This window comes from Ruditapes philippinarum, unplaced genomic scaffold (genome assembly GCF_026571515.1).
Source record: "Ruditapes philippinarum isolate M1 unplaced genomic scaffold, ASM2657151v2 ctg613_1_1_1_1, whole genome shotgun sequence".
NCBI classification, from domain to species: domain Eukaryota; kingdom Metazoa; phylum Mollusca; class Bivalvia; order Venerida; family Veneridae; genus Ruditapes; species Ruditapes philippinarum.
In genome coordinates this window covers 33,571-60,777 of record NW_026856642.1, presented here as the reverse complement: position 1 = coordinate 60,777, position 27,207 = coordinate 33,571, and the positions used below count along the sequence as shown (strand labels likewise).

The 27,207-nt window shown below is 33.8% G+C and overlaps 1 protein-coding gene across 1 annotated transcript in view; it reads right to left on the bottom strand.

Annotated features, from left to right (window-relative positions):
* LOC132747199 (insulin-like peptide receptor) overlaps positions 1–22,281 on the bottom strand; it is a 60,963-nt gene extending 38,682 nt beyond the window's left edge. Inside the window, exons 1-5 of the mRNA XM_060736531.1 lie at positions 21,574–22,281; positions 11,800–11,952; positions 10,724–10,885; positions 9,919–10,248; positions 9,202–9,504 (exon numbers count right to left, since the gene is read on the bottom strand). Of these exons, the coding sequence (XP_060592514.1) occupies positions 9,202–9,504; positions 9,919–10,248; positions 10,724–10,885; positions 11,800–11,952; positions 21,574–21,682 (1,057 nt within the window). The 5' untranslated portion in view covers positions 21,683–22,281. The remainder of the gene's footprint in view (positions 1–9,201; positions 9,505–9,918; positions 10,249–10,723; positions 10,886–11,799; positions 11,953–21,573) is intronic.
* Between the last annotated feature and the right edge of the window lie 4,926 nt (positions 22,282–27,207).

Genomic DNA, 27,207 nt, shown 5'->3' with positions numbered 1-27,207 from the left:
CCCTTGTCTTACAACTGCACCTTGTCACAATAAGCAAATGTTACTTTATTTTGGGTTAATAATTCTGTTTATGTCCTTTATAATTCTTGAGGAATAGGCTACATGATATTTGCGCAATGACAACCACCTTGCAATCATTAAAGCTTGACTTTAAAAAAAAACAAAAACAGATTCTAATTATAGAAAAAGACAACTTATATAGGCAGACAAAATAGAGAAATAACTGTTTTCTTTTTCCAAAACAGAAAGCCATATTTACTATCGATATCTCAAAACAAAACAAAACAATAAGTGTTCAAGCATGTATGAGGTTATAAGTTTCTACGTGGTGTGCAATGTTTGATACGACAGGACATTTCATTAATATACATGTAATAAAATATTTAAAACATCTCCCAAGGTTATATTGATCCTGGCATTATGAATGGCCAATGACACAACTTGATCTATTTACTTATACTTTTAGTGTAAAATATACTTAAAAACTTTCAAATGAAAATACCATCCCAATTGAAGTGGATGAATAATATTGACATATTTGCGAGTGACCTTGAAATTATAATATTTTAAAAAGAAGTTTAAACATATTTATTTCAGCTCGAATAAAAAACAAATTCTTGAAATTTATATTTTAATCATTTATCAAGGCCACTTCCTGGTACTAACAAGTACTGTTGTCATACTAGGACACATGGTTATGACCCAAGTAGGAGTTGAACCCATGGTCCCTGGATTGAGGAGCCCACATCTTAACCACTATTGAATGCCACTCCCATAATGGTATAACAACAAAAACAAAGATTATGATTAATTTCAAGTAAAAACAAAACATTTAAGCAAAGCAGTTTTTATTAATCACATTTAAGGAACTCCACTGAGGTTTTGAGCCTAAAAACATATAATTTTAATTTCCCTCATAGATCATCTTAGGCCTTTAAAACAGAATCATTTATCAAATATAACTAAGAAATATACTCAGAAATACATAGAAAATTGTATGTTTGTGCTATCTATTCTCAGTCCAATTTGAATGAAAAGCATTTCATGGGCCATTTTTCCCCAATTATAATAATTGTTCTGGAAAAACAGAGCGAGCTTAACATGATCTGAAATTTTGCACATAAGTTGTTGGTATAGACCTACATCAAATGGAGTAATGATCTCGAAAAATTATTTCCAGTCCAGTCATGTCAAAAAACCTCTGTGGAGTCCCTTTAAAGTATACTGATTCCATTATGACATAATAAATTAACAAATCTAGATGGATAGCATCTTCAAATGTAGACGAAAAATTTAAAAGCTCTTGAAAGGATTTACACCCGCAACTCTGAGGGGAAAATAAAGTTACCCTTTGACTTCCAAGCCTAGAAAGCCACTTTGCCACAAGTGTTGAGAATTGAGAACCGCTCAAGCCGGTGCTAGCTACGGGGGTGTGAGGGATGTTGCACTTATTCATTATACCTCAACAAACCGAGTATGCAATTTTCTTGTAATTTTGTTGTAATTTATGCTTCTGAGGGATCACTTTGTTTCTTGATTATTGCCAGTGAAAAGCTAAAATATATTACCATATAACTTAAATGCACTCAAGAAAAGCCTACCCCACCTCAATTCCCTACCCCACCTCAATTTCCAGGCCCCAATTCCACGTTTCCCCCCACACATAAATAGAAAAAATAGACATCATCTTCAGCTATATCTTCAATCAAAATTAAGAAGATAAAAAATAAAACATTTCAAATAACAAACAAATTACACCCAAGAAAAATCTAAATTATGCCGCAACTGAAAGAAAACAAAATGTTTCAAAACAAAAACTACAGGAGGAAAAAAAATTAAAAAAAAAAACTGACAGAAAAATGTCAACATGTTCATCAGCAAGACTTCAATCAATAAATGGTTATCATAAAAACAGTCAGAGAATTTTTCTCCCAAAGTGAACCTCCGGCTTTCCAAGGTCACATATATTGCTTATAACACAGCAAAACAAAAACAAGTTGTGCACACATTACAATGAAATATTGGCATGTTGCCAACTTAAGCTACCTATCTGCATTGTTTTGTTTTGGGTTTTTTTTTACACAGGTTTTTATCAAGATATAGTCAATGTCATTTTGTCTCCTTGAAGAGAACATGTGAACTTGTTATCCACCCTGAACCTCCTAAATTTGCATTAATGGATTTGCCCACCTTTGAATTTGGAACAGTCCATTTCAAGAAAAAGGTATCTATATATCAAAATTGAGCTACCCCTGGTCTGGCTGGCCTGGCTCGAATACAGGTGGCAAAGGCTTATAATCACTTTCGGTTCCTGCAGATAAAGGGATAAATACAAAAGGTACTATCTTAGTATCAGACTATTGAATTAGCCGATTGACTGAATTTTACATTGTAGTAAATTATGGGTTTAACAATTTAGTTAGTGTCGCAATAATTAGATGAAGAAAAGAAAAAAAATCCCAGCTAGCTAAATATAGAACAGCATTTGATTTCTTACTGTTCAGAAATTTTGATTTTTGTATGTTTAATTTAAACTTTGACCCAAAAAGACATAACGACAAAATGGAGTAGTGCAAGAGTTAAGTGCCCCTTCCTCAGTTTTTGCTATAATTTTTCCTTATTTATCTCGAAAAAAAATTTAAACAAGCTTAAACTAAAACATCAAAAATTCAATAGAAGCCCAAAGCCATGCAACAACCATGTTTACGGTGAAATTTTTTATTTTTCACTTTATAAAAATTGACCACAGCTATTTTAATACTATTTTAACTACCACTCCCTATAAGATTAATAATATCATCCATGAAAAGTTTTTTTTCTAATCCATTCAAAGAAGGAAGAGTTTAATCTTTTCACTCCTTCAAAGCTCTAAAAGAGCATAACATTAAAAACTAAACAAACAAAAAATCGTTCTATTGGAGTTAAGTAGAATAGTAAAGATTTTATCAAAAACATTTTTTTGGTCATATCGACACTGTTTAAAGGTCAACACTTTGAAAATGTCGTATGGCGACATTCCAGCTCGTACAGGTGTAGGAAAACCTCAGGTGCTCTTCAAAAAAGAACCACAAAAATTCCATCAGCGACATGTAGCTGGATTAGGAAGAATCCACAGTCCCAGTTTGGACATGATGAGGGATAATGTGATTTGAACAAAATAACAAACAATAACATTTTAGCTTCCTTATTTAGTACAAATTTTGATATTTTTCAGGGATTTTTTCAGGGAATATTATTTGAGGAAATGACTCGTATACAAAAACATCCTGTATTTCTTTCTTCTAAGGTACTGTGAGAGTTGGGCATAAAGTCAGCCCTAGAACGAAAATGTAAGAACGCCTTCACTAATAAATTCTGCCAAAAATTTACAATCTTCGGGCACTTAAACGAAGTTAAAACAAACACATGATCAGCCAATTCCTGCTAAATATATATATACACTTTTAGACTTTTCTGAATTTCACTGGCTATAACCACTAGCCTTTGCCAGCCCTATAGACCAAATCTAGCGTGAAAGAGCAGTTTCTAAAATTAACATTTTGATACATACATAGTGGCCGTTATAGGGCTGCTTCCCCAAATAAAAATTCTTTAAAATCATGCAGTTTTCCCAAAAAATTTAATTCATATTAAGTTTTTTCTTCCCCTTTTGCAAATATAACGAGTAATTTTCCCCCAAAATTAAGGGCAAGGCTGCTTCCCCAACCTGTGAAACAAGAGCTGTCAGAAGGACAGCGCGCTCGACTTTTTTAGTGCTTGCCTATAAAACAAAACTTTGACAGTTAAGGGCACACAAGACTTTAACTAGGAATTTCTAAGTACAAATCAAGAAACATTTTCACAGAGTTATCTTCTCTTGCTTACAGATAGGTCTCATGATGGCACATAAGAACTCCAACTTCCAAAGTAATATCTCAAATGGTTAAGTCAACAAAGTGGACAAGAATGAAAATCTTAACTGAGTTTCTAAGTCAAAAAGGGCCATAATTCAAATAAAATCCTTAACAGAATTACCTTCTCCTGCCCATGTTTTGGGACCATGATGGTAAACAAGTATTCCAACTTTCAAATTAATATCTCAAACAGTTCAGTCAAAAAGTGGACTGGTACTAAAAACTTAACCAAGATTCTAAGTCGATAAAAGGCCTTAATTTTTAAAACAAATCCTTGACAGAGTTACCTTCTCTTGCGTACAGATGGGGTAATGATGTGAAATAGCATTAAAAGTTTCAAAGCAATATCTCAAAGGTTAAGGCAATAAGTGGATTTTACCCATATTCAATGTATTTTCTAAGTCAAAAAGGGGCATAATTCTGTCAAAAACCTTGACAGAGTTATGTCCTCTTGTCTGTTGATGAAGGTCGTGATGGTAAACAAGTATGGTCAGTTTCAAAGCAATACCTCCAATGGTTTTGAAATAAAGTGAGGTGGTACAAAAAACTTAACCAAGCTCAATACACTTTCTAAGTCAAAAAAGGGCCATAATTCTGTCAAAAACCTTGACAGAGTTATGTACTCTTGTCTGTAGATGGAGGTTATGATGGTGAACAAGTATGGTAAGTTTCAAAGCCATACTTGTAATACTTCTGAAATAAAGTGGGGTGGTACGAAAAACTTAACCAAGGTGTGACGCCAACGCTAACGCCGACGCCGACGCCGGGGCGAGTAGGATAGCTCCCCTTTTCATAGAAAAGTCGAGCTAAAAAAGCCATGTTTACTTGTATCTTTGTTTGTCCAAGGTGTTACATTGTTGATTTCAACATATTTTTAGTCATACATGTATCTCTCACGTACCAGACGGCCTATGTAATTATCTTTTCCTTATTGACTCACCACTGATTACAATTTTCTCGAGCAAAATGGCCACTATACTCAATGTCTAAGATCAATGGTCAATTGTCACATAGAAATTTTGCCTTATCCCATTCTAAAGGATCAAACCGGCAACCCCTATATTATAAATCTAATGCTCTCCCTATTGAGCTTAGCTGTCCCCTATCATGAAAATTTCTATGTTTTAAGGTAAAACTCTACCTGGACAAAGTGCGTTATAAAAATATTGCGTATTTTCGTAAATTAATGATTTCAGAAAACTCGGAATTCAAACCTTGACCGATTTTCTCATTAATGACTGTCGCATGAAATAAACAGAACACTTAAACACTATCAATCAAGGACATTAGTGATGAGGAAAAATTATTTAACAACGGAAAGCTTTGTCATCCCACATATAAAATATGATCATCATGTAAAAATTTACTTCCCAGATCTAAAGTGTTATCTCATTCACTGAACAACAACGCATAATATCAACGTGACAATAAAATAACCTGTCTTTGAAGGACGAATTATTCTCAACAGTTCTTGTTTCAGGTTGTTTTTTGTTGTTGTTTTTTAATAACTGTTTCTAAAAATATTAAAAATGTGCACGAATATTTTCATTTTTCTTAAAAATAGATGTAACACCAAAACAAAATTCAATTCCAATTTTCAATATCTTCAATGCCATAAAGAAATGATATTACTACAACACTGTTACTGTCACTTGGCAATTTTCCAGGATAGAAAGGTGTAAGAAGACCTTTACATGACCTATAATGCATCCCATAATGCAACAATATGCCCATGGGTGAAAAACCAGCACCCAAGCCCTCAGCTAAATCTACTAATCCTCAGAATTGTTCTTATAAAGAAAGTTTTCTGCATACTTGACATAGGTAATAGTTGTTATCCAAATGTGGGGTTTTCCAAGCTAATTCCCCATACATCAAACTTTTACTGTAAAAAAGCTTATTTCCCCATACATAAAACTTTTACTGCAAAAAAGCTAATTCCCCATACATCAAAAAAGGTTATTTCCTCATAATTATGTAACAGCTTCAGGCTGCCAGTAGATCTGTTTCACATATTTTCAAAGTTTGCAACTGTACAAGTTTGTTTTCTTTATGGTTTCAGCTTCAAAAATGAATACAAAAGGTTGTCATATCTATTGTGAACAGTACATAATTATGTAAGTTGTGTTGTACCTGGTGGGGGGGGGGGGGGGTTTATTAGCTTTGGAAGTTTGTTTGTACCTGTGTGTGTGTGGGGGGGGGGGGGATATAAGCTTTGGAAAAACCCCACAAAATTTGAGTATGCCTTAGAAAATTTTGCCTAATTGCTTTATTTATACACTTGACAAAACTTTTTGCTCAATTTTTAAGTTTTCAAAAAAAAATTCACATAAATCTGGGCGTGGTGCAACTTTAACTGCAGCAAGAAATTTCAAGTTCATCAAAAACATGTAAACACTTCTAATTTCAATTATTCATTTCCTTCATTTTAAGTGATCGGACATAATATTATTGCTATTCTCAATTCTTGGAAACAGTTATCATCCAATTTTAATCTTAATTTCAGCTAAAACCAAAATACTCCAGATTAAACCTGAGATAGTGCAAAAGACAACTGTGACAATAAACAGAGCTATACATTAATTCTTAAACATTTTTTTTTCTTGAACTCTTGCCATAAAAAGTCATGGTCACATCTGCCAATGGAAAAAAAAAAGAAAACAAAGTTTACATGAAATTGCTTAACACTCCTATGGTTATTTTCTTCTTTTTTTTTTACCTAAAAAATTGTAAATATGGTTTCATCTAACTTGAATACCATTTTAATTAGTATCTTGTACTGAACAACACCTGTCAGATTTCCTTATAATAAATATGATCTATGGTTTAAACATATTTAATTTAAGCTTGATTGCCAAGCAAGTTTTTGCAACTTATATTAATCACGTTTTAATCCGCTTCCAGGAACCAACCAGTACTGGTTTCATATGAAGAAACATATGGTTGTGACCCAATTAAGGCTCGAACCCATGATCCCCGGGTTGAGAAGCAAGCAGATTTAATGCTTTAAGTTTAATCCAGGCCCCTATATTTCCAGATTGCTGTCCATCACTGGATCTCAGGACCCTTTGTGATCCTGCATTTAAAAGGATTCGGACTTGATACAAGTTCATTACAAGAACCCACATCGGTCCTCGGCTTGAACTCGGCATGCCATTCCTAAAGGGTACACGCTTTAACCATGCATACCCTGGAGGGCTATGCTTGATCTTATATATACGAAAATTTTAACTAAGCATTCATTGCTCATGCTGAAGGTTCAGACTTTAAACCAGAACCTCTAAGAAAGTAAGTTTGAACCAAGCAATTCACTTTAAACCAGAAGCCCTAAGTTTGCAGAATTGAACCAAGCATAGGTCAAGAGCATGATTAAACTCATTGTTGGACGTTAAATAATTATTGTCATATTTTAAGTTTCCATTCAAACTACAATAGAAATAATTAAACCCATTCCAGTAACCAAATTTTGATGCTGTTTACCACACATTATTAAAACACAGGGGCGATTTGCAATGAAAAACCAGTAAACACAAGGTGAAATTATTTTTACAGTGTGTATTATTGTAATTCTTCCTTTTATTGGGCTAGCCCTTGTAATTTGAACCAAGCAACCTGTTTCCGTCTGGTCACTACCCTTAAATGACCCTAAATGACCATTCGCTGAGGTCAAACACAGCCAGTTACAAGAGTAACCTAGCAACACAAGTTGAACTAGAGAACAAATATCAGTGCAGCAAAAATGCACTCGATATTGATCAAGATCTAGACACAGGGGAGGCGACAGTAACTTTAAAAATTGGTCCTATTTATTCACTTCTTTACTGAAACACATTTATATAGAAGAAACCCGATCTCTTGTGTTCATGACTTTTAAAATGTTTAAATAATTGCTAAACAAAATGATATCGGAGACTTCTTCGGTAACCACCAAACAAATCACAAATAGCTTCTTAAACCTATATCGTAGCTTCTTAAACCTATATTGTAGCTTCTTAAACCTATATCGTAGCTTCTTAAACCTATATCGTACGATGACAAATTAATCAACTTGTGTCTTCAGATAGGTTCAACTTGACATCCAAAACATTTCTTGCAACATTAACAAATCATACAAAAAATAACCCCTTAGGAATCCGATTTTAAAGACCAAGCAAGGCTTTTTGTCATAATTAACACAAATCACATGAAATATTTATAAAAACATCATTTTTTGTCAACCGTTTCAATTTTCAGTATCACAAGTGATGGTATAAATACCATTTTATAAGAAAGAGGCTTTGCTGCTCTAAAGTGGTTGAAATCGTCTGCCTATCACCCAGAAAGAGGCAGAATAGTGGTTAAAAAATGTCTGCCAGACATTGATCATGTGTTTAAAGCTAAAATATATTTCTTAAAAACACAAATTCTTGTAAGTCTTATCTTTCAGTAAAGATTAAAAAATGCCAAAATATCAATATTGTTTTTTCACATCACACCATCACATTTATTTTTATGTTGCACTCACACAGCGCCAGTAAAGGTCATAATATTAAGGCAACATTCCAGCTTTACTGGTGGAGGAAGACGTCAGGTGCTCCTCCATATTATTTCAGGCAACATTTCATAAAAGAGGTGGACAGCATTCTCACAAGAAAGAATCCACCTGGCGGGACTCAAACCCATAATGGTGAGGGGCAATTCTCCAATGCTCATCCTTAGCACAACCTCTAGGCATTTTAAATCAAATAACGCTACAAAAAGAATTAAAGAAATAGAACAAGAATCCAATAAAAAAATTTATGATCAGAAAACCACAAGCCATATAGGAAGTAGATGGCAATTTCTACTAGCCCAAAAATGTTCAACTGGCAAAGTAGCAAAAAAGGTCTTGAAAAATAATTAAGTCAGTAACATACATTTTGTAATTCTATTTCGAGAATATAAGTTACTCCATTTGAAATTAAGTCACTTCATTAGCAGAAAATATAGTGATCCGTTGTTAGTTTTTGACAGACCAATCAGCTAGTGAAATGAAAAATTTAACTGGATGACCAAAATTCTACTAGCCAAATAGCTAAATCCACAGACTACACACAAACACATACATCCTGACTTTTCAAAGTTACCACAACCCACTCAACACCTTTTACCATTTCCCTAAAAATTTCTTATTTACATTTCAACAAATGTCAACAGTTTATATATTGCATTTTTTAATTTAAGACTGAAACACAAAATGATTCCAAATGTAAGATATGTGGCCAAAAGAAACTTGAAAAATGGCATTTATCAGGAATAAATGGAACAAAACGAACAAATATGTACGTACTTGTTGTATTGCAGATTGCTCTCGCATCGTTACAAGGTTCTAAAGAATCTGTCCAGCTAGAGCGATGATTGCATTCTAATATAGAACTCTCGGTTCCGCTGCAATTTACATTATCCATGCGTATCATTCCGCTACTTTTACTCGGAGTGTTTTCTGCCCGTCCGTCAACATAGCCGAGCTGTCTACATAGTGTACTGGCTTCCTTGTTACCCCAGTTAGCGTTGCAGATGCGGCCCCATTCCCCGTTGTGTTTTACCTGTACTTTACCATACCAGCGATCAGAGAGACGAAATTGTACGCCATCTGAAAGTAGGAACATAGCGATCTTGTTACTTTGTTTGACATTACACCATTAAAACAATATTAAGAGGTCAAATGATGAATTTGTATCTTTCTGAGAAACTCAACAAAAAAGGTACTTAGAATCAATTTTTAATGCTTGTTAACAGTGAGCCCTAACATTTTTTTAAAAAACCAACAGTTTTAACTCGGAAAGAGATAAAGCATTTCGTTTAAATAAAAGACCCTCTGAATACCAGCTGGATATCACCATAGCTTAGAAGAATTTAAAGTTCCTGGTATGATTTGTTTATCCAATCGCCATGGCAATCAAATGATACCATTGGTAACCAAGTCAGTGTCCATAACTTTTCCGGCACAAATCTACGGGTTTCCCCCATCCCAAAATTTCCCAGTCATAAAAGCAAATTAACATACCTTGATGATCATAGCAAAAGACGCCAGCTGCTCGTCTGGACCCTCTAGTTATTGGGTATTGACAGCCAAGGGATTCACCGAATCCTTTGAAATCGCATTCATTAAGAGCGTCCACATCATCAGAACAGTTGAATCTTCCAACCACCATAGGATAGTCAGAGTCTGTTGTGGCGTAATAAGCGTAACCACCAGCTTTACCAAGTTGTTGGCACGCAGCATGAGCTTCCATATCGGTCCAGCCAGTGTCACATATCGGTCCCCAGAACCCGTATTGATTAGCTTCTAAAAGGCCCGAACTTTGACCATCTTTGATTCGGATTTCCGGAAAATCTAGCAAAGATAAGATAGTGGATTAGTAACATTTATGCAATATAAATTACATAAAACCAAAATGAATATTCAAAATAGAAATGTCAGTTTTGTTCCTACTATTTCAGACTACATACTAAAATCATTTCCTTGTAAAATAAGGTGTTCAAGCAATTCAAGACTAAATACTACAACTGCATCCTTGGAAAATCAGGCTTTAATCAGTTTTTTTAGAATTGTTTTTTTGGTTATCTCACTTCAACACAGTTAAAGGCATAAGGTATATCCAGCATTCCGGATTTCTTAATAAGGTTACACTATCCAACAATACAATACATGCATAAATGATATATATTTATGTAATGTCCCGAAGAAATTTCGCCTCACCAGAGACCCCTTGATTATTAATAAGATACTCTTCCTGTTGAGCTTTAATAGGGGTCAACAGCTTTATTATGAATCGAAAAGACTAAGTCTCTGAACATGAAATTTTTACCTTTTTCTATGATTAATGTCCGACTGCAGTATAAGGTGACATAGTTATTGGACAGGCAGGTGCTGCTAACCGTCGTTTTGCATTTATTAAGGCTTGATTCAGTACCCTTACACTGAAACTTCACGGCTTTAATTGGTGCTTGATTAATGCCGAGAGCTGAACCTAGAAAAGTAACAAAATTAAAATTTTAATATACAATGAAAACATACCCCCCACACACCCCGACAATTCCAGATTTCCAGTCCACTTAACAAGAATCATCAGTAAAAAAACATAAAGGTTTTTTCCTCCTATTTTCAACAGTCAAAATTCTCATAAGATTTGGCTCTGGTAGACTGATTACTGGACAAAAAAGTGGCAGACCTTACCAGTTTTCATTAATATGAATAATATTCCTTGATATTTGAGTGTCTGCGCAGTCTGATAAGGATCCATGCTGTTCGCTATCAGTTTCTCTATTTATAATAAAGTTTGTAAGCTAACAGCATGGATCATGATCAGACTGCGTGGACGCACAGGCTGGTCTGAATCCATGCTGGTCGCAATCGCATTATGTTGGTTTTGTCGTGACGCGGCTCATTTATTGTGGAGACAGCTGATACATTATGTTTTAATTTTAGATGCAACACACTGTTGCAATTTGTTATTGACAAACATTACTTTTAATATATTTCATAACACAAATATGCTTGCACATCGAAAAAATCACACTCGTGTCTAATTCCAAAATTTGTGACCACCCCCTTACAAACACAACACTGCCCTCTGGACCAGCAAGATAAAGAATCACTTTCCTGACACAGTTGTTATTCTAAGTGACTTAGGTACATGTGTGCACTCATATGTGACAACCATACTAGAATGATGTTCTACAAAAAAAAGTAACAACACAAGGAAATTCACTTTTCCTCTATTTTGATACAGACTTGCTATATATACCAGTATGTACCAATTATAATATAACCTTCTAGGCCTAACAATTTATAACCAAGTCTTCCTCAACTTTTTTTTAATAAAAGCTATCTGTTTCAATGGTTATTACATTATACACATATTTTAATAAACATCAAATTTACCTTTTTGGAGCCGGCCATCGTTAAAGTTCAGCTGGCGACATGCAACCATAGCGTCAATATTGGTAAAACTATCATCGCACACTGCCGTCCATGTTCGTTCAAAGTAGATCTCAAGAATGCCATAGTTGTTATGGCTAGAATTGGTCAACCGCACTAGAAAAATAAGTGTATACAAAAATTAAATAAACATGTATTTAAAGCATTATTAGCGAATAATTTAGGCGGAATATCAGAGATTGAAAATTCTACTCATCCAATCATATTTATGTGATGATTTAATACCATGGTGAGTAAAAAATATAATGTTGTTATTCAGTGGTGACTTGAAGCCAAAATGACCATTTCAAATGCACTTTGAGCCGCCTCAAAACTTAGAAACACTCTTTGTTGTATGTGATAAAACCAAATATTACCGTCTCAAATTCAAAACAAATTGTCTGCGGAAAATCTATATGACCACGCTGTACAGTACTATGAACAAAAACTCTGAATTTTGGACACTACTTACAAATCAGCAATGATAATGCAAAGGCCGAAGAATTTATATCTTATGACATAACATCAGCTGACGTAAAACTGCAGCAGATACAATTATTTAACAATATATATATATATATATCTCATTACCGGTAATATTTCATTATGACCAAGAACAAGGCAGCACTAGTCTTGGTCATGCTACAAACTTATTAATAATTAATAAAAGGAGCAAATTCTTGACTTGTAAGTTGTATAACCATAGATAGTTTCCGATTTTATAATATTTACCTCCCTTGCCAAATTTGGCAGCCATTTTAGGGGTCAATACTCTATATAATTATATAATTGACAAAATATAAAAACTGCATTTGGCAGCAACTTTATGGGTCAATATCCTATATAATATTAACTGACCATATTATGAAAACTGCAATAAAAATAACTGATTTTGGTGAATTGTCAAATTGTTTTATAAATATCAAGCAAAATATTATTACAGCATCAATATGTAAAAGATATTTATATATCACTTTTCATAAAGATGATAGAAAAATAGTTTTGAGATTTTAAATCTTAAGTATAAAATATCTTGGGAATAAGGCTAAAAATTGGGGCCAGGGGAGATAAAAATTGCTATGTGATCAGGTGCGTATAATGTCAAACACAGCTTTGTTTTCAGTGAATTTGATTTGTATGTGAAAAAAGGGCCATTATTCTATGTTAGAGTTATGGGCCTTGGACAGTGACCTCCTATTATGCTATCAAATAAATCTGTGAAGTTTCAAACCATTCCATTCAGTAGTTTTGGAGATACGAACTTGCAGTTGCATTGCAAAAACTTAACCCAAGTCCAATGCCAACACCGACACCTGGGTGAATACAACAATTCCTCTTCCTATTCTTTGAATAGTCAAGTTCAAAATCCAAATTATAAATTTCAAATCTTCAAACTACACACAATATATATGGAGTTGTTTTCCTTTTCTTTTTTTAATTATTTAAAAACAGCTGCCACAATAAAGGATTGAAATTAAATCTGCTGGCAACAAACCATACTGAAATATATAGCTTTATAAAGATTTGTTTCCAGATTCTCTCGCCTTAAACATGATATTAAGTTTTAAAGGCCCATTATGCCTAGGTAATGCTTTTAATTTTTATTTTTCAAAGCTTTTATTTTCAGTGTACTTTTATAGTATCCAAAGATTTACTCACAGGCCAATTACCTGAACCATTTTTTGCTCTGTTGCTGTTTGGCAAAAAGTACTGTTATAGTTATTTAGTAATATTTTGTATGGAAGTCATAATACTACTTTGTTTACATTTTGCTACTTTTATGACACATTATTTCACATTCATTGTTACAATGTAGCCTGGGTTCCAGTCTGTCTATTTTTTATGTTCTTCTGTTTTTTTCATGTTATAAGCATCATTCTAACATGCTCTAAAACCATTATTTTAATGTTATTAAGATCATGTTTGCCCTTTCTAAATAAGTTAAAAAATATTCATTTCTGGGGCATAATGTGCCTTTTAATTTAGATTTCACACTTTATTTTAATAAAAAGTTAAGCACTGTATCAATTATATGTATAATTTGATGATGATTTGATTAAATGTAGTGGAACAGATTTACTTGAAATATAAACATTAACAGTAAACTATCTTTTGTCTTTGCACATGCATTAATACATGTACATGTGTACATCGTATATTATAATATTGTACATATACATGCATTGTATAACATGTACATGTTCTATATAAAATGATTGCACAACCTGTTGTAAAATGAACACTATTTTGCTATTGTATTTCTTTTTCTCTTTATTATTTGTAATATATATTATTTTAGGAAATTATAACACAAGTGGCTGCACATTTTTGCTATTGTATTGCGTATTTGGGCCGGCGGCCTTGAATATGACAAATAATAAAACTTGAAACTTATACAAAAATAGCCTTGTAACAGGTCACCGTCACAAAAATAGCAGTCGGCCATTATCATTTCATTATTTTGTATAAACATCATTTATATCTTATACATGATGGTAGATATTTATAAATTTCTGTAACTCTTGTTGCTCCTTGCATAAATATTACGGCTGGTCATTTTATGTTGGTTCTTTAGCTCGTGACTGGTTGCTTAAGGTTTAAAGGGCTCAGAAAATAAGACTGCATTAGGCATGAAAATGAAACCTTCCTTAAAGGCCCAATAAGCCTCAGAATTCAATACGTTTTTTCCTCTGATTTGAAATTGATAACTTTACTAATGGCCAAATTTACTAAAATCAAAAAATATAGTTTTAGCTACAATGTATACCTTGTAATTATGGCCAATGTGTAATGACTGATGTTACATTTTGGATGCTTAAAATAAAGTGATGGTTTAGAAATAAAAATAAAATTTTGTATGGGGTTCAATGGGCCTTTAAAGTAAACATTCTGGCATGAAATATACATGTACTAAATTGTCTTCAGAAAAGAGGCATAATGAAGCTGTTACAGTGTGTGTGTGTGGGGGGGGGGGGGACAGGTCGATCTATTGGTTTCTACAGATTCAAATTAAGATTTTTTTTAACTGTTATGTGTATATATATTAATCATTAAGACACAGAGAAAATTATAATAACTTTGAAACTGAAAGATTAAACTAGATTACTTCCTACCAAATTATTTGCCTGTCTGAGTTTGTAACTAATAGAATTACATAATAAATTCTATTTTTATTTTTTTCTTTGGCTTAACTTAAAAATATTTTACAAATTTTATTTGAATGATAGTAAAATGTATTTCAGTTTTCAGGGGAAAAAAAATACACCAGTGAAAGAAAATTACACCAGGTACAGTGTCTATCCTTAGTAGGATTCGAAAAACTGGGGATTTTTATCAACAAGTGAGAATTTATTACATTTGTTGATCTTTTTCTTTCTTTTTCTATGAAAAAATGTCCCCCTGCTCCTGCAAAAATAGGGGGAAATCCTCAAAAAATATGAGTGAATCACCCTATCTCCCCTCCTACAATAGACACTCACAGTGGTAACTGAAAATCAGTATTTTGACTTTTCTAAAGTACATAATTATGTTATGTATATTATTATAATTAAAGCAGAATGTCAGGGTGCTGTTTATGTTAATAATATTGTGGAACATTTTGACGCAGTAAATTAAACAAAGGCAGGAATTGGAGATCGGCCTGATAAAAACTACACAAAATAAACCTATACAAAACTAAGAAACCCTGTATTTCATTATTCATACCAGTTAGTAGAACCCCTGATTGTACGAGATACCAGCGTGAATACAAAACAAAATAGTATTCTTAACTAATACAATGATTAAATGATGCTTAACAAGGCGTGAAAAAACATTTTGGTGTATTTTTCATAAACGCAGCATAGCTGGAATACCATCGCTATACATTGAAACATATCCCTGCCTTGTGATATAGTACACGAAAGTTTAAAATTAAAATTTTACACTTTTATATGCAAAAATGTTGTTGCGCTTTTTATGTCAATGAAAATCTGCTGCACAAGGTTTTTATGCATAGAAATTTCTTTATCAAGGTTAGAAAATGAAAGATATACACATATGTGTGTGTTATACTGTGTTTTTACCTGTCAATATGCAACAGGTAAATACAAGAATAACCTAAAGTACTACAACAATACCAGAATGTTAATGTGGAACATTGTACATACATTGCAATGGATATTGCCTGCATAAGTAGCAAATGAGATAATCATGAATTAGGAGGGGAGGGGGGAATGGGTTATTCTTGGATACCCTGCAGAATTTGTGAAATGGACTGGTCCTTCCTGCATTGATGTTGGGAACAGTTCATTGTTATTGTTAAGGGAGGATTTATTGATTTCAATCTTACATGAAAATGATGATAATAAGTACTGATGGAGGACGATTTTGTACTTTGCAGGATTATTCATTTATAAATAACACAGATTTATCGCCTACCAAAAATGAGTGGTCAGCACTGATATGATGGCTGGAAGAGAATCAGGAGTGGGAAATTCTGACTTCATAACTGTAAGTTCTTGATCAGGCCACAAAAAAATAGACTTACTTCAGAATTAAGAATATTTTCAGTTTTCCCAGCTATCTTGGGGTACAAACAAAGACAGTTACAGTTTATATACAGATAGTGCACCATGAAGCTATAACAGTAAAAGTTTGTTTGTACTTGGGGGTTTAGTTTGTAAAAACCCACATTTGCCGAGTTCAGGATAAATCACTACTAAAAGGAACTTCTTGGTGTACCTAACCTTTTTCATTATTTTTTGTATTCAGTTTTCTTAAGGAAGCACAAAGAGAATGAAACTTGTTTGAAATTACAAGGCTTTTTTCCCCTTCTATGGCAGGGGCTGTTTTTGTGTCAGCATATCATTCATAGCACATTAAGACTCTTCCTGAACCATTTGGGAAGTTGCCACTATGACCTTTGCATTTGCAGTGCTGGACAGTGTAATTTTACTGAAATTAATCTAAATTTATTTACTGATTTATGACAAATTTTATATGAGCACTTAAATGAAATGATTTCCTGTCTATTATGAAATCAATTTAATCCTATAAGCAATTAAATTCATCATATGAAAGGAATGCAGTCATCATCTTATTCTATTAAACATGAACGAGATTAATATTATGTAACTTTTAATACAGTTTTCCTTTGTGAAATATAAGATAATAGAAAGTTTACAAAGTACATGAACAGTGACCGTCAGTGGACTGAAATTGTATTATAACTATAGGAACTTGTATTAACTGGGGAAAAAATCATAGAAATTGAGTGGTAACCTTCAACCAATATCAAATTTACAGAATTTACATTCAGAATAATTTGTAAAGTATTAAATAAATTTCATTAAGCAAAAACAATGTACAGAATGATAATGTTCTTAAATTTCTGTTTTTAGACAAAGATATGTACAAGACATTTCGGTGCAATTCTAGCTAATTTTTTGGAAAAAGCCCTTGGCAAAAATTGGAAAAAAATAATTCTACTGTACATTTTGACAAATTTTGAAAAAATGTAAAACTAAAAGTTGCAAAACTTCCTTACACATGAATTTCATGGTTTTTAACATGTGTGTGATCAGAAAAACCTGTCAGTTCTTCAATACAGTTAAAGATTGATCAGTTTCACAAACTGTCATTTATTGGGCAACTGTTGGAAACTTTTAATTTGAAAATGGAAAAAATACGCTTTTTTGGATTGGTTAATGGTGTAATGGGGGCTTATATAAGCCCTAAACGATAGGGCGAAAATGCAATCACTGTTTACATATATATAATCACTGTTTACATATATATATGAAAATGCAATCACTGTTTACATACATATATAACTAACTAAACTTCATAAATTTCTTCTCAAACACAAAATGTCTGAATTTCATAAATTTTATATCATGCAGAAATTCTATTTCAATGTTTTGGGTGACTTCAAGGCCAGGGCTTCCGTGGAAGTTTGGGAGTCATTTAGTGATTTACTCCTTGATTCTGGCTTTTGACTTCCAAAATGTAACTAATCATTAGTAATGCTTTTCTTACTTTACCTATATAATGTGACTTCCATTACAGCAGATTTAGCTGACAATGCCTTCCAAATTTTGGAACTTAATGGAAACCTTGTAAAACAGAAGACCTCAGAACCCCCAATATGCACACATGTACATAGTTATTATGTTAGTCTAGTAACAGGCTTATCCATATTCTCCTAGCTATGGGCTTGCAAGCTATTTCTACCAAGGGCTTTCGGAAACGCTTATTTGAGCGTATTTTTACGCATACTTATGCAAAAGACAACTTTAAATATCTGATCATCAGTACGCATATAAATTCCAAATCCGCATGTCATTGCGTCCTTCTTATATGCAATTATACAGCGGCTTATGTGTTATGTTTTAAGGCTGGGCTTTAATGCTTGTATAGTTATGTTGGTAGAGTTAGGACTCCACATTGGTTTCATGAGGACTCCTACTTTAAAAATCCTAGTGAGAGCTCTGCTACCTTAGCAGACACTAAGGGTGTAACGGTTTACCGGTATACCGATATATTGCAATATGAAAAAATGAATTTCGAACCGCGGTACGATTTTTGGAAAACCGGTATTTTATAAAAATCATAATTTTCAATTAATTGCCTTCTAATTTTGTACAAATTTCACATAAAATCTTTAATTGGCAAATTTTGTTGGCGCCAACGTAAGATAAAAGTATCCGACAACTAGTACACTTAAAAGTCAATAAGCGGCCGCATAATTTACATAAGCGGCCCAGATGTGAAAGGTTACACGCGACTAGTTTTGTTTATCAAATTGTGTGACACTACTTTCTATTTATTCCTTACATTTTTATTAAGTTTCTACTAAAAATATATACATATAATAATAATAATATATAAATGTTACTCCATCTTTACATCAAAACATATACACGACAATACGTATTGCAATATATTGCAATACGCTTCAGCAAAATGGCAATATATTGCAATACGGTTTTTGCTGTATTGTTACACCCTAGCAGACACATGGTGGAACTCAAACATATAAGGCCATATAGGTGAGGAGCAAGGGATTAAAAGTTGGGCTACCGTAACCACTTGACAATGGAGGATTCATTTATTCAAGTTGTTGCAAAGCAAAACAAACCTTAGTTTTATCCAGACAGAATTGCAGACAATAATGGAAAGAAAATGAATGCACCACACTATTAGCATCAATAGATAATCATATGATCATACAGTGTTAAAGTCAGACGCATTTGATAAATTAAAGAAGCAAAATATGCAACTGGAAATTACAGATTCTATTTAATCTGTTACTTTTTTTTTACGTGTTTCTCTGTCAGACCTAGGAAAATAACAGACAAATAAATTTTGTCTCATGTTGATGAAAGTGCACTGCTAGTATGATTAAAGAATGGTGTTTGAATTAATCTAAAAAAAAATATTATCACCTCAAAATGCAACTCATTCTGCAAGGTAATAATAAAAACTTAACCTTATTCCAGATTGCTTCAAATTGGTTCTCAATTGAACATTGGACATGAACATCACAAACTTTTGTTGACAATATTTTATTATAACTTTTACTAAATTAGTATGAAGTACATGTACATGTATTCCAGTCAACACACACAACATAATGTCTGGACTAAAATATAGGGGATTTTAAATAGTCTTTTCAAAAGAACTTCTTTGAACACTGACTTGACAGTAGACTGGGCGCTATTAGTGTAATAAATCATGTTTCATAATGTTTGTGTGTTCAGATCATATGGTGTTGAAACAGGAAAAATGATTTTGGCTAACCTTGAGAGTTAGCTACTGTAACAAACTTCAAAGCAATGCCAGCCCTGGGTCAAAACCACCTCACCTGCTAGAGTAAAGAGATGCATAGACTCTGGGACAGTTATTTGTACCCATTAGATTTAGTTGCCATGGATAACGGTGGCTGCAGTTCTGATTTCTTAAGCCTCAACCCTTAAAGGGAGACACAGGCAAAATTTTCATTTCTTAGTTTTGAAATTTTCATTCATTATTCTGTAAATGTCCTCAAAATGAATACACTAAACAGTCAAAGGAACAAAACTTTTCTCCATATAAAGAATAAAATGGTGTTTTCCTAACTTGACCCGCGTGGGTCAGGTTAGAGCGCTAAAATTTCACAATAGTTGTCACTCTGTACTCTGGAAATGTTAAAAAACATGTCAAATCAATTACTTAGACTTGTTTCAATCATACAATATCCACAATATTTGTTCTTGTAACTTCCAGGGTTTGTTCAAATCGCATGACTTGTTTTTAAACTATTTGCTGATTCTGTTCGTGTCAAAATTTCGTTCAACATATATAGATATATTTAAACTTCAAACCCAAAATATATAGAATTTATACAGAAATTCATGTTGGGACTTTAAGAAATGTCATTTTAGGGTGATTTGAGTACAGAAAATCATTTTTATATTTTTGCCATTATTTTGCCTGAGTATCCCTTTAAAGGAAACACCTCAGTCACAGAGGGCATTAGTAATATAAAGACAAATGATAATCAAAGATTCAACCTCAAAGACAGGTTGGGATATACTTCATCATCACAAAATGCTTTAATTCTAAGCATTAAAAGAAACTGACTGAACTTTCTAATTATGAATATATACATGTATAATTTATCTGTGTACATGTATTTGCTTGAAAAAAATGTTGGATAACAACAATCATGGTGATATGCTAAAGTACTAAATTATTCTGTTAAGGGACTGGGTACGTGTATGAAATGACTTCAACGATTTAAGACTAATATATAATAAGAGTTGGTACATGTATGATGCAATAGTCCACCAGTCAACCTAGTCAAAAAGCGTACATATAGTCCTAAAAATGTTTTACTTAATGAAATTACTGACAAAATGTCCTAAAAATGCTTTCAGTTTGAAGAGAGGATGGTTCTTGAATGTAAAAAAAAAGATATGAATGACCATATATACATTACTTCAATAATGTTCTTATTTGTTTGATGAAAGAAATCAAGAAATAGTTGGTCTACAGATGGTTTAAACTTGAATACAAGAATACAAGTGAAGACTTTTGAAGTTTTGAAGAGATTTTCACCTATTACCCATTACTTCATATACACGCCTTTTAACGCCTTTTTCACCCCCCCCCCCCTTTTATGTTGTCTCAAATGATGAAAAAATGCCTTAATTGAGAAATGTTGTTAAAAAAAGTGACCTCTTTTTCGGCGCGGCCCCAACCAAAAGATACATCAGGGGGTTGCCAGAAGGGGGATGTGCCCCCTTCTGTTTGGGGGGTTTGAAGGGGGGCGGGGGGGGGGGGGAATGTGAAGTGTCTGCAAGAGTCTGTCTCCACATTCATAATTTCTGAACACTTCCATATTTTTCTTGAAAAGTTGTAGGATATGTGGATTTGGTTCCTTTTACCTCACCTTCTGATAAACTTTAAAACAAACTTTTTATAACCTTTAAAGCCATCTGATTATTCTTCAGAGGACTACATGTAATTCTTGTGAAGTATTATTGTGTAATACATGTGAAGTGTCTTACTGATTTTGAGGGGTGAAGTGTCTTGAGGGGTGACTTTAGGGGTGAAGTGTCTGGGGGTGAAGTGTCTTGCTACCGTAATTCTGTTTTCAATTTTAACTTAATCAGTGACAATAACAATCTATTATTACATTGGTTTTAAACAAAAAGAACTTCAGACTGATGAGTTTACAGAAGTGACCTTTTAAAATGTACCATTAATACTTACCAGCAGTTACACTGGCATCTCTTAATCCTTCACGTGGGTCCAGTTGAGCGAGGGTCACCAAGGGCCATGCCAGAATTAAAATTGCTTTCATAAAATTCACACCCAGCATATTAAAAATTTCTACATGTTCATTATATTACTGAAAAGGAAACACTAAAGCCCAGGGTCGCAGTGACCCGTAGCCGACCATTGCCGGCCTTGTAAACACGAAAATTATTTTGTCTGGGATTTCAATGGCGGCTTTTATCAATGAATGATAATCCTAACGCGGAGTACATGACTGTCACAAACAAATCCCTAAATATCAATTAATCACATGACCAACTCCGTAAAACAATGAAAATCATATCACTATTCACATTTTCATATGTTATCTAAGTAAATTGTAAATCCATGGGTTTCATTTTCATATGTTATTGTATTGTTACACAAACATCTCGAACAGCCTTGAACCGCGATAATAAAATGTCATTCTCAAAACAACAAGAATGTGATGTAATTTTTAGACTTCCCCGGCTGTTGATGTTGAATATCTTGGTTTATTTCATTAATGTATCCTATATTTAGTGATTCTATAAAATTTTCACACGATTTTTATCACGAATTCACTACTAATTCCTCGTTAAAAAATCAACGATATTCAATGTACTATCACAGAGTGAAACATAAACGTAAACAACCCCTCCCGCTGATTGGTCAATATCGCACAAAGCCATCAAGTTTTTCACGCACCGAAGTTTCGTACTGGTCGCTATATACTTTCAACTATAGTCTATTTCTACATTTTGGAATTGTAAAATATACAGTATTTTTTCGCCCAAAAAATAATTACAAAATATTTGATTTGCACAGAAAAAAAATTAAATAATTATTTTGTATTGTAACTCATCGGACATTCATCTTGGTAAGAATAACAACATTTATCCAAATGTAAGCGCTTAAAGTACATATTTATGGTAAGTCTACGGTAACAATTTCAAATATATTAAATATCTCTCCAAATCGATGACATATTTCGTATAAATGTTATCTAAGGCTAAATTTTCAGAAATTACGCGTAACTAACGCTTGTTAACTTGTAAGTTGAAAGAAAATATTCATAAAGGGACATAACTTAATACTATAGACAGGTGACATTTAGTATACAATTATGTCCCCTTGTTGACTTTAATTTACACCAGGGTCAAATCTATATTATGGTTTCGCGACAATCGGTACATCCTCTTAACCAAGGGCCGATTTGCGATATAGAAAATGTTATTTCGAGGTTTTGTTTTGGGTTAAAAACGTCACATCGACACAGTAAATAATAGGTCATATCGCCACGTTCCAGCTTTACTGGTGGAGAAAGACCTTAGGTGCCCTTCCGTGCATTATTTCAGGCACGAACGGGCTCCTGAGTAGAAGCACCGACGTTCCATAAGCTAGCTGGATAGCTTCCTCACATGAAAGAATCTAAAGTCCCTGTCGGGATTCGAGCCCACAGCGGCGAGGGGCAAGTGGTTTGAAGTCAACGTAACCATTTACGGCTTGTTTTTTAAAACAAGAACAACATAATAAATAGGTATTTAATAACAAAATCTTATCACATTATCACATCATAATGGCCACAGTCAATTAATTGTTTCAAAATTAGCAAAGAATTTATGTTAACAGCTGTGAAAAGAGAGACTAACCATAAAGTATTATTTATTCATAAGGAGTGAAAAGAAATCATCATGTAAATAAAACTGTGATATAGTGAGTTAGAAGAAAGCACACTTTTCCATGAAATTAAAAAAAATACAATTTCCAATGTAAGAATGCAGCATGGTGTAACCATTTTAATGGTTTAATGAACGAATTTACTTGCAGACATATAGAGGCTGCAATTTACAATGTAAGAACGCAGGATGTAATTTTGGCAGCGATTATCTTCCATTACAAGTTACTTATTGTCAATATCAGAACTGCGGTTCTATAAAACGGAACATGACTTTTTCTAACATGTTTTTATTGCCTATTAACAGTCCTATTTATTTACTTTCAGTACTCGTTTGTGTCTAGTCCTTTATCATAACCACTGGAGCAAGGACACGAATGTCAGCCATTGTAAAACACCATAGACCTAAAAGCTACATTAACTATTTAGGTGTGAAAATTCAATTGTATTACTCAATTTTTTGTAATGTATATAGGGACTACAAAATAGTTATAAATCAGAGCGGACGCTGTGGTGCAGTGGTAACAGTGTCTGACTACAAGTCTAGGGGTCGCGAGTTCGATCTTCCGCTACTCCACTAAAAATACTAACAACAATAAAAAAAATGACTCTTGTAATGGCGATTTCAATATAAAACATAATTCACACAATCAATATAACTCACAAATCATAACTTTCACAATGAACGGAACTAACGGAGCACCATTCACACACTGACAGACAGGACACTACTCAAACACTGACACACAGGAAACGACTCACACACTGACAGACAGGAAACGACTCACACACTCACAGACAGGACAGTACTGACATACGCGACATACTCACACACTGACACACAGGAAACAACTCACACACTCACAGACAGGAAACGACTCACACACTGACAGACGACTCACACACTGACAGACAGGACACTACTAACACACAGGGCACCATTAACACACTGACACATATGGCACAACTGATACACAGTAAACAACCGACACAATAACACACAGGACACGACTCACATAATGTTACACACAGCATAACTCAAACATAAGAAATGACACACACCGACACATAGGACACAACTCAAACAGTAACATACAGACACCCAAATCACACATGGCACCCCTCACAAAACTGTACACACTAACACATAGGGCGCTACTGACACACAGTATACTATTTAAGCACATCGACACACACACTGACAAACAGGTCACAACTGAAACACTGACCTTACACACAGTCCACTACTACTTACATGATGACATGGCACAAAGCATAAGTTGACCACAATGATGCAGACGGCGAACAAGTCTCGCATTTCACTTCGCAAGCACTGACACACAAGGCACTACTTACACAACGACCTTACACACAATGTAGACAGCAAACGTCAGGATTCTACTCAAATATTGACGTAACAAAACACAGGACACCATGTACAAAGTGAACATGAATCACAGGACACTACTCACACACTGAACTCACTTCGCTCAAAGGGCACCACTCACAAGGTTCACGGAGCGTACATAGTACATAATCACCATCACATGAGTGGAACCCCATATGTATCTCGAAAATGAGCATCGGTAAAAAGTATATGTGAATTTCCGCTGCTCCAGATGTGACTGAGAAAATAGGTAAATCGCAGGGTAAGTTTTGAATTTTTTAAACAGTTATATAAAATTCAATCCTTTTTTTTAGAAAATCGAAATGTGATTCCACCCTCCTGACTCTCCTCTATATTACCCATTTTTGTATTGGATTTATATGCAGTCTTCATCGAGATATTCTTTCCGTCTTGTGTCTAAAACATGCAATGTTCATGAAGAAAATGTCACTAAACGGACTAAAAACAGAAATTTTACGAAATCTCACTACAGACCAATGCTTAACATTCAGAAACATTTATTGAAAGGCTGCAAACGAAGGAATCGCTGCTCAAAATTGCATTTAAGCTTCATATATGCTGAAGAGATCCATAAGTGATGTAGAATACCATCTACAAAACTATGGACGACTTCCATATAATCATTAAATAGTCAATGTAAAGGAACAATTAAGGTTTCGTAGCTTTTGCTGAAAACTTAATAGTAACATAAGTGTGTTTGATCACCACAATGACAGGGCTTACTAGCTTCTGCTAGCATTAGAAAAACTAAAACAGTAAAAGGCCCGAGTACATGAAAATGTTGACACAGAGCGGATAGTACTCCAATGATAAACAAATTACTAATAAAGGATATGAAAATTGGACAAGTCAAATTGAAAGTACATTGTATTGAACTTTGTAAAGCTATCGTGTCATATAATATGTTTCTATATTCATAAAATTATTTATAACTTTAAGATTCCACAAGTTATAGCGACGAGACTGCTATGTGGAAATAACATGGCCTGGTGCGACATCGAAGTGTCCCCAACCGAATAACAGCCCAAGAAATAGTACATGAATTTGATCCTATGAAACTCCCATACTTTGTCGGGATATCTTAAAAAACTTCAATATTTAGCCTTTTTATTTTCAAATAAAGTTATCCAAGTTAAAATATGAACGTATTTGATTGATAAAAACGCTGTAGCCCCGTAGTATTATTGCGCAATATGCAAATAACCGCTGTCGAAACAGTAGGACAGCAAATTATGCTATAATTAAGGAGTAAGCTCAATAATTCCTGGAAATTATAGTAGGAAATGAATATTTCTCCATTAAACAAAACATTTTTATGCCCCCGCCATATAATGGCAGGGGCATATAGTGTTACCCTGTTCTGTCATTCCGTCCTTTCGTCATCATCAGTTGCCGTTCATTATCTTACTAACCGTTGCACATATTGATCTCAAAATTTGACATATAGATATGTCATGAGAAAATACAGGTCAAGTTCGAAATTGGTCATGGTTCGATGATTTTTGGCAGAGTTATGCCCCTTTTACTTTGAAAATAATATGAAATTTCAGTTTCCGTTCATTATCTCCCCAACGGTACAACACATTCAACTCAAAGTTGACATATGGATATGTCATGAGAAAATACAGGTCAAGTTCGAATTTGGTCATGGTTCGATGATTTTTGGCAGAGTTATGCCCCTTTTACTTTGAAAATAATATGAAATTTTCAGTTTCCAAACTTGACATATGGATATGTCAAAGGAATGCGCAGGTCAAGTTCAAATTTGGTCATGTTTCGATGATTTTTGGCAGAGTTATGCCCCTTTCACTTTGAAAATAATATGAAATTTTCAGTTTCCGTTCATTATTTCCCCAATGGTATTACACATTCAACTCAAACTTGACATATGGATATGTCAGGAGAAAATACAGGTCAAGTTCGAATTCGGTCATGGTTCGATGATTTTTGGCAGAGTAATGCCCTTTTCACTTTAAAAATAATATGAAATTTTCAGTTTCCGTTTATTATCTCCCCAACAGTATTACACATTCAACTCAAATTTGACATATGGATATGTTTTTGGAATGCGCAGGCCAAGTTTGAATTTGGTCATGGTTCAATGATTTTTGGCAGAGTAATGCCCCTTTCACTTTGAAAATGATATGAAATTTACAGTTTCTGTTCATTATCAACCCAACAGTGTTACATATTCAACTCAAAATTGACATATGGATATGTCAAAGGAGTGCGCAGGTCAAGTTGGAATTTGGTCATGGTTCGATGATTTTTTTTGGCAGAGTTATGTCCCTTTCACTTTGAAAATAATATAGATACATCTTAGGAATAAGCAGTTTAAGTTTGAATTTGGTCGTGGTTCAATGATTTTGGACAAACTTATCTTTCCTGAATGTTGGAAAAATTTTGAACTTTCAGTTTCAGCACTCATACTTTTGTGGAAATGTATATAGCCATTATTTTGGCTACAAATATGCAATATGCTATTTTCAAAAGGTTAAGACTGAATAATTTCAGTGCCTTGAAC